Source organism: Nyctibius grandis, chromosome 10, assembly GCF_013368605.1.
Source record: "Nyctibius grandis isolate bNycGra1 chromosome 10, bNycGra1.pri, whole genome shotgun sequence".
Lineage (NCBI taxonomy): Eukaryota > Metazoa > Chordata > Aves > Nyctibiiformes > Nyctibiidae > Nyctibius > Nyctibius grandis.
This window is the reverse complement of record NC_090667.1, coordinates 9,842,068-9,850,884: the sequence shown is the minus strand read 5'-3', so window position 1 is coordinate 9,850,884 and position 8,817 is coordinate 9,842,068. Positions and strand designations below refer to the sequence as shown.

The following is an 8,817-nucleotide window of genomic DNA, read 5'->3' as shown; positions in this document are numbered from 1 at the left end:
ATAACAATAAACAAGAACACACAAAGAAAAATAGATGCTATTATATCGGATTTGCCACCTGTTCCAGTAACAGCGGGGCAGGGATCCCTTTGTGAAAAGTCACAGAGCAACTGAACGAAGTTGCCACCCTCTGCCAGCAACAGGACGGGAAGCTGAACGGGTCAGAAGGTTGTGCAGGAAGGGCTTTTTACCAGGAGGTTGATTAGGTTGTAGGTTTTCCCTGTTGGCACAGAACCGTTTCTTTAAGGTAGATGTTGGAGGAGCCTGGAGCTTCTGCACAGTGTGGTACTGTTCAGCAATACAAGCTGCTTTCTTCCGCAGGTCTAGCTTTACCAGCATCATGTTGTTCTGGAGTTCTGCCAGGGTTTGGTCCTGAGAAAGGGAAGGCAGTATTTTCAGAGATGTGACAGGTTGCCTAACTCCCTGGTTACTGTGAACTGAAGAGTATAAACTGCCTTTGCCAAAATTCACTAACTGGTGTGCTAAATAAGGCCATGCGTAAAAGCTGCTACTGTCAACAGTGCAGCAGTTCAATAACAAAATAGGAACAGTAGGGCTAGGAAAAAGCTGAATCCATCCTGCTGCAAACATGCTGCCATAGCAACTGTGATAGAGTGAAGTGGATAAGGAAATGAGAACTCTTGAATTCTCCTGCTTTAAGTGCAGGCTGTCAGTTACCTGAAGAGGAACAGAATCTGTGATTCTGTAATTTGGGTCTCCTTTGGAGAGTTAAATATGCAGTCTGACTCAGCCATTGAGAAAAGCAGCAATATAGCTCCCTTAATGTAATAGACAGTATGTGTCTAAAGAATAAGTCACTTTTATTTGCAGCTGCAAGAACCTAGGTTATTCTGCTGATGATGGCAAAGTACATAGACTAAATCCCCCTGTGCAACCCGCAACAAAACAGACATGTTACCTGTCTAGCCAGAATGTCATCACACATACAGAGGGCTTCTCGAAGTTTCCCTGCACTTGTACTGTGGCAGCACGCCCTCTCTGCAGACTGAAGAGACTCCCCAAGTTTTTGGAGTTCTGAACGCAGCAATCGGACATTCTACAGGAGAGAGAGGTTTAATACAACAGCTAGCTTTGACATCGCTCTGCAAACAAAGCCACTCCAGGGTAATTCAGACATGCAGTACTGAGGGAGGATCCCCTCTGAGCGAGGTACTCTGGGATCACAGATACCAACACCTTCCACATCTCTAGTAAAGGTTTGTTTTCAACAGACCCATTTCAATTTCAACCATTTGTTCAAAAAGCTGGAGACAGCAGCTCCAAATACTGTTTAAACTGGCAACTACTTTGCCCTGCAAGTGTCCCTTTCTGTAAAAGGGATGGAGTTACCTTCTGTCCATCCTCCAGCTTCCTGTCTACATCCACAGTAAAGGCTTTGGCCGAGGGAGGTGGCTCCAGTAATTTCTGGTACTTGCGCAACTCTAGGAACAGACAAAAAGTAGTGAGCGACAGTACGTTTGTAAGCTTTCCATTTTTCTGAAGTCAGAACTTCTCTGGGGATGAGCTGCCACAGGCAAGCTGAGAAAAGCTCTGAGTTTGTGCAGACATGCACAGACATTCCAGGCTTCTCCCTTTCAGAATTTGAACAGGGAGATGATCCTGCCCTGAAGTCCATTTTCTTGTGAAAATGAAGTGAAACCCTGTCCATCCCAGCACATTATTCCAATCATCTGCAACTCAGAGTAGTGGTTTCGGGATGTCTGAATCCAATGTACCCTACTGAAAAACGCATCTCTAACCCTCTAATAAGGATTGCTCAGACATAGTTCAGTGCAGCATCACTGCCATACCTGCTGTTGCAGTATTTAACTCCATTTGACATTGCTCCAGTTTGGCTTTAGTATCTGCCAGCTCCTGCTGCAGAGCGCATGAAGTAGCCACTCGCTTTGATCGACGCAGGCCTTGCCCTGAGTCTTTTTGCTTAGTATCCAGGCTCTCCAATTTTTGTTTTGCCTCTCGCAGAGCAGCTTGGAGCTCCTCAATCTTCTCATCACGCTCCTTAGAAAGGAAGTTTGTTCAAATATTCAACAAGATTTTCTTAACACAGCTTTTCTGAAACTTTCAATGTCTTTCTTCTGGGAGTCTTTCTCAATCACACACTTCACTTGGCAGACCCAGCCTTTAAATGTCCTTTAAGTGAAAACAGTGAACCCATTTCCTGGAAGCCTAAACCGCTTTTTTACAGCCTCTAAAGACAAGGGATTTTTTGAGAGTTGGCATCTTCAGAGAGGTCTGCAACATGTGGTAGAGTCCACTCGACTGCCATAGCATGAAAAATACAGACAGGCCCATACACATCGTCACAAATATGAGTAAAAAGAGAAATCGACATAACTTGTGTTAATCTGAAGAGTGCAAAGCAAGCCACTAGCTAAAAGATTAAGGGGGCAGAGAATCATGTTGAACAAATAGAGGAGTCAGAATGGTTGCACATTAGCTTCCAGATTAAGGGCTGAAAATTAGAAAGCTTAGTGAAGTACATAAAGCAGTAGACAAGAAGTGAAAATTGTGGATCAAGCTATCAAATAATACTACAAAAAGCAAAATCTTTCCTTTCAGTTTGTATGAGTCACCTTCGTGGACTCAAGTACCCCGAGTCCCCTCCACCCTGCCACTTTCCTGATGTCATTTTATTGCCCTGAACAAACCTGGATCTCCTCCTGATAATAGTCGGTCAGTGACTCCTTCAGGTTATTCAGTTTATCCTCATACAGTTCCTCCAGCAGCTCCTTCTGAGCATCCACATGTTGACTACAAAGAGAGCAAACAACTACATGTCAGGGCCTGGCAGTTCTTGTTACTGTAGCTCTCCCTGAACAAAAGGAGGAAGACAAGCGTAAGCTGTACCTGCACCATTGCTCCTTCTGTTGTATGTGCTCCAGCATCTCATTGCAGATCTCCTCACGGAGGCGCATTTCTAGCTGCAGCTTCTCCTGCCGCTCTTGCACCAGCAGTTGTCGTGCAGCTTCCACTACACGCAACAAGTCCTGCAAGGAGGACACCAACCCCATTGCCCTCACTGCACAACAGAATTAAGACCTAGAATAAACTAGGTGATCCCATATCTGTAGGCTCAGGTGATCTAGGTTTAAGATTCTTTTAGTCACTGGGAAAGAGAAGTTGCCAGGTTTGTTTTTAATTCCTCTCCCATGAGATGCCTTAAACAATACTGCACTGAAGATGGAGCTATCTCCAGAGCAGCTTCCCCTACTGCATCACCCACGGCTGGACCTGCATTTACTACCTTGGCACATTGCAACTCAAGTCTCTGGAGATACACGACTTCCATCTTGATCTTTCAGCTATTCCAGCTGCCTGCTTTGAGTATCTAGGAAGTTTAATTATTTTCCCTCACTTCAGCCATGTTTTGTGTGTTTTCTGATCTCTATATTTCCCTTGCAGAGTAGGGATTATAGGTCTGCACCCAAGCTCTTACTGTCCCTATTCCACAGATGACAAAATGTTTACAAACTAAGCATGTGCTTCAGATTTAGACTGTGGAATCTTTTCCTCATGGATTCCCAATTTCCTGGGTCCCATATCCTTCTGAGGTTCTCTGTCATCTCTTGGTATAGTGCCAAGCTCCAGCCCCACGTCCCAGGGGGTCACAAGCTAACAGTCATGTTCTTGCCCCTCTATCCATAAAGGCTGTAAAACAAATCACAACCCACCTCCTTCTCGTACATGGAGACATCTGATTCATCCTCACTGTCATCTTCTGATGCCACATCTTCCTTTGCTGCTGCCTCTAGACCCTGACTGGTTCGCCTGTTGTGCTCTTTGATGATTGATTGGATGGATGGAAGTCCCAGCTTTGTGGGAGGCGCCTGAACAAGCTGAAGGGGAAAAGGCCATCGTTACTAGTGAACAAATCTTGGAAGTTGTGTAGTCTTTAAACATGGCACTTCTCTGTGCCCCATCAACCCTTTCAGTTTAGCAGAATCTGGAAATACTATGAAGGTAATAATCCACTGGAGAAGCATAGGGAAGACTTGCAAGCATCCCCCCCACCTTGTGATGGAAAGGCACCCATTCCCACAGAAGCAGGATGTATCCCAAGCATGCCACGATCCTGGTGTGTGCTACTTACCTGGCTGGCAATGGCTGAGAACTTGGCTACATACAGAGTTTCATCATATGTAGATGCACACTGGTTGATGTTGACAATCATGCAAGAGCGTCCACGTCCAGTGAAGAAACCCTGGAACACGCGGGTTAGCTTGCTGTCCCGGAAGGGAACCACGGTCTGCTTCAGTCTGTGGGGAGAGACAAGAGTGAGTCCATGGGAAAGCAAAACAGCCTGCCCACACACGCCCTGTGGAGTTCTGGGTACTCACCTGGACTGCTGGTTCTGGCGGAGGGCAGCAATGCAGCGACCCAGTGTGTGGAGGGAGGTATTGATGTTGTTTGCTTCTTTCATTCTGTCCCCACTTTTCTGGTCTTTGCAGCGCTCTGACCCCGCAAGGTCACACAGGGATAACCTGAAGAAAACGCAGTCCATATTCACATGACTTACTGGGTTTGTCCTGGTCTAGCCAGATTTACAATTCAGACACCCTGCGATCACCCAGCCAACCTTCCCAGCTTCCCCATAAGGGCACAGAAAGCCATGGTACCAAGACAACCCATTTCCAGATAACCACATCCCAGGAACAGGCATTGGCAGCACTCTGATCAGCCCTGCTGCAAGGGCAGCGTTTCTTACATGTACCTTCACTCAAAAAGCCTGAGAACTACCTCAAGTTGTACTTTGCAGTACTCACGAACTCCTCAGTCAGTTCCAAGACTTAGAAGGGGGAACATTTACTCCTTCCAAGTATTTTCAACAAGACCTTCCTCAAGATACTTCCCATACCCCAGATCCACAAGAAAGATAGGAAAGTTGAGTCCACAGAGAACACCCCCAAATCCTAGAGAGCATGAAACTTACTCGCTAATTTTTGGAACAATTTCACTGCCACCTTTTCGCAAGTGCAGGATCCGAATGGAGAAGACACTATGACTGTAAAGAAACATGCAGATATTTTAAAAGGGAAATACAACCTTTAAAAGCCTCTCAGAATTGTATGTCTGCCTGAATAACCCCCCTCCCCTTTCAGACCTGCGACTGGAGTTCTGGTTCATGTGGGTGCTAGCAAAACTCTGGTTTTTCCGACCCAGTTTCAGGAGCTTCCAGGCCTCATCAGCATCGCGGACATTTATCCAGTTCAGATCTGGAAAAGCAGGCACACATGGGGCAAGGCAGTTAGGAGACTGGCAGAAAACTTGATTATCTCAGCCCCAACTTCACCATTGCATTTCCTTGACACTAACAAACTTAACATTCCCATAATCCAAACATCTGCGACCTCCGAGAGGCCATAGAGGACATCGTGCTCCCCTACACATCACTGCTAAGCCACCCACCCACTCAGTCCTTAAGTCTCCCTAGCAGGCCACTAAAAATATCTTTCAGGTAAATCTACCTCTCACATAGGGGTTGCCAGTCTGGTCTTCACAGAGCCGCAGTGTCTGCCTCTTGCGGTTCTGGCCGGGTAAAGCTGGTTCTAACAAGTCATAGATTAACTCATTGTAAATCTCAAAGAAGGAAACCCAGATGGAGAACTGCACGTCTCCTGTGTTGGTGAGTGAAACACGATCCAAGTCAGCCCAGCGAGGGCCCAGTTCTGGGGAAAAGATGAGGAAAAATAAAGAACAAGAAAATCACGATTGCAGCTTTTCACAGGTCCAACACGAATGGTTTAGCTCCAGAGTGAGATGTCTGTCTTCAGCAAGAACACTATCCCAGACTCAAATTACTCTATATGCCTCCTCCCATTTGTACTTACATTAACACCTGTCCCCAGTCAGATAGCCTAAGGTTCCCTTTAACAGTATCCTCCTTTCTGTGTAAGGACTTTTTATACGCTTGATCTCAACTCCAGAAATACAGGATATTTCAGACAGGAACTCTTCCCAGTATAAGTGAAGTTTTAGTCCTCGTTACCTCAATCACTCCATGCTTCTGGATACCTAATCAGCTAGTAGTTCGTAGGTTTGAAAGTCTGGGCACAAGTGCTCAGTGCAACATGGCACTTTTAGCACCCTGCTTTCCAGCTATCCCCATCACATGGCATTCAGCTGCTCAATAACCATATTCCTTGAAGTAAGTGGGTATCAAGTAACTCTTCATTTCACAAGGCTTCGTTATTATGCAGTGGTGAGTTCTTTGTATGTTGGCAAGGCATACATACTAAATTCTTCAGCCCCAACATCCTTATCTTTCAAAGGGAAAACTGTGAGACTACAGCACCTTTGCTCCCTTACTGACAACACAGCATCCAAGTAGCCATCACCCTTTCTTCCCCATCCTCCAACAACAAGCAGCAGGTAGTACACCATAGGCTTCCAGACATACCTTCTGTCTGGCTGATGTCTGAATGGTTGGTGAGTTGGCTAGATGAAGAGAGACCAGCAACTCCACTGTCAAAACTGCCACTGGTGGTGGCCTGGAGCTGAGATTCAGCACTATGACTCCTCTTCAGTGGTGTTGACAGCTCCTTCTGGAAGGAAACAGAAGAACACGAGGACATTTGTAGTATGACACCATCCTTTCCCTATTATTATTAAATCTCCTAGAAGCTGCATGCTTACCTCCCACAGACCCCCTTGCAGCATGGCCTGCTTCTTGGTCTCTTCCTGTCGCACCTGCCTGCTGTCCAGCCAGATCAGCTCATTGGAGAGGGAGGGCTTCAGATCCATGGCTTGGTACAGCCGGTCCCCCACACTGTTGAAGATGACCGCTAAGGAGCGAGGCAGAATCCCCCCATCTTTGTTGCTGCCTAAAGCAAGAACAGCAGCAGCAAGCTGAGAATTCACATGTGGAAGCAGACAACTCCCTCAACAGGCTACTAACAGCTAAGGCTTTCCTTACCCTGAATGGTGTGAGTCTTCCCTGAATTGGTGATGCCATAGGTGTAAACCAGCCAGTTCTGCCCATTCAGTACCTCCTTTATCACTTGCTTCATTGTCTCATCAAAAAACAATTTCTGACCCACATCTGGTCCAAAGATCTGCAAACAAGACACATGAAAAGTGGCCTCATGTAGATTTTTCCCATCTTTTGACTGCTGATGGCTGTTGTTCAAGTAATACTGCTTCATTCTTTGTTCCCTCCACTAACCCCGCATCACAAGCAACAGACCCACCAGTAATTCTAGCCAAAGCTCCCTACAAAAACAAGCTGTGCACTTGCTTAATCCAGTAACATCTGATATCACTACAGCCCCTAGTGTGTTTAGAGCCTCATGAATGAAACAGGAGTTTGGCATTTGCTGTCAAAAAAAGTTGTCAGTATCAGCTTAAAAAGAGAAAAACTAAGGAAACAGCAACAGAAACTTAAGTAGAGAGGATTGTACAAGACTACATAGTTCACAGAGTGCACTGGAATAAGTGTGTATTAGTAAGCGAGGTTTTCAAACCGTAAGGCTGGTTTAAACTTGAAAAACTTCCAGATGGATTGTTTGTCCCAGTTACCTACCTGGGTGAAAGAGAACCTGTGTGCTGCTTGTCCCACTCCACGTTCTGTGCTCCGCATGGTGAAGGAGTCCTTAGGGGCTTTTAGAAGAAGGGTCTCTGAATTCTCAATGCAGACACAGCCCTAAAGAACACATAAAACCCCATCATCGCAATGGCTCACAAGAGGCCATAGCACAGACAGCAAAGGGTAACAGCATCTACCAACAGATACACAGGCAACCAGCTCAGAGACTGCTTCATTCAGTGTCTCACCTGGTCTTCCCCTTTTTCCACCTCTGTAGATTTCAGAGGTCGAACTCTCAGATACACCTTTAATTTTCCATTATTTTCTTCAGCTGCAGCCTGCAAAATCAGCACAGGTTAAACATACTAGCCAGAGCGGCAGTACACAACCATCTGCCAGAACACTAACAGGAACCACAGCATGGAACACAGGGCTAACCCAACTAGTGCTCAGTAACTAATGGACACTTCTCTGGTCCCAAAATCCCCAGCAATGGCAGAAGCTTTCTTAGGCACTTCGAGGCACAGCAGCATTTCTTTTGTTTATCTAGTGAATCAAAACAACAACCCAAAGACCTGACACCAAAACCAGCCCCCAGACCAAGCACCACAGTAAGAGGCATCGTGTTAAGAGGCACTTACTGACTGAGCCCTTCTTAGTACACTGCTCGTAACAGGAACTGCTCCCCCCAATGCAAAATTTTGTTCTAGCATCTTCTGAAGAGTCTCTGTCAGCCCTACATCACACCACCTTTGTACAGAGACACAGCAGCAACAACTCAAAACACTCCCCTGTTTGTGACAGAAGAGCTCCAACCTCACCTGGGGGGAGCCCTCCAGATTTGGAGAGATGGCAGAGAACTCTGACAGCAGGTCCTTGCGCACATCGGCCCCAGACCCTGCTGCTGTGGATTCAAAAACAGGGGAAGCTGCAACATCATCGTCAGAGAACAGCCCTGGGGAGGCAAATGCTTGTGCCATGGCACTCACACGACTCCTGGAGAAAAAGGGGCACAGTGAGGATAGGGTAAGGTTACAGCAGTTTTCTGGGAGTCTGAGCGTTGCTCCCCACACGTACACCCCAGTACATACAGTCTGCCACCCCTACCGTATCCATCCGTTCCCCACAAACACAGACTGCCACACAGAACCCTCCCGCTACACACACACTGACGCACAGGATGCTGCTGCAAATGCACACACAACCCCCCCACCACACGAGACCCCAGACACACCACTGACACACACCCCCCACCACACTGGACCCCTCCCCAC

General features: G+C 46.6%; 1 protein-coding gene across 1 annotated transcript; it reads right to left on the bottom strand.

Moving 5' to 3' along the window:
• Positions 1-99: 99 nt before the first annotated feature.
• KIF20A (kinesin family member 20A) lies at positions 100-8,523 on the bottom strand. The gene is made up of 18 exons (XM_068408660.1): positions 8,365-8,523; positions 7,792-7,881; positions 7,541-7,660; positions 6,935-7,073; positions 6,655-6,842; positions 6,419-6,563; positions 5,487-5,687; positions 5,123-5,234; positions 4,952-5,023; positions 4,359-4,502; positions 4,112-4,277; positions 3,693-3,857; positions 2,869-3,008; positions 2,670-2,772; positions 1,812-2,019; positions 1,351-1,442; positions 920-1,057; positions 100-372 (listed from the first exon to the last, which is right to left on the bottom strand). The coding sequence occupies exons 1-18, from the start codon at positions 8,521-8,523 to the stop codon at positions 100-102; spliced, it is 2,655 nt and encodes an 884-aa protein (XP_068264761.1).
• Positions 8,524-8,817: the final 294 nt, after the last annotated feature.

What these genes read in the sequence shown, in the direction of transcription:
- KIF20A (XM_068408660.1), bottom strand. Translation starts at nt 8,523, where the DNA reads ATGGCACAAGCATTTGCCTCCCCAGGGCTGTTCTCTGACGATGATGTT. An exon ending in TGGCAACCCCTATGTGAGAG is followed by an intron (nt 5,235 to 5,486) that starts GTAGATTTACCT and finishes CTGCTTTTCCAG; the next exon opens with ATCTGAACTGGATAAATGTC. An exon ending in ATGACATTCTGGCTAGACAG is followed by an intron (nt 373 to 919) that starts GTAACATGTCTG and finishes TCCCTTTCTCAG; the next exon opens with GACCAAACCCTGGCAGAACT.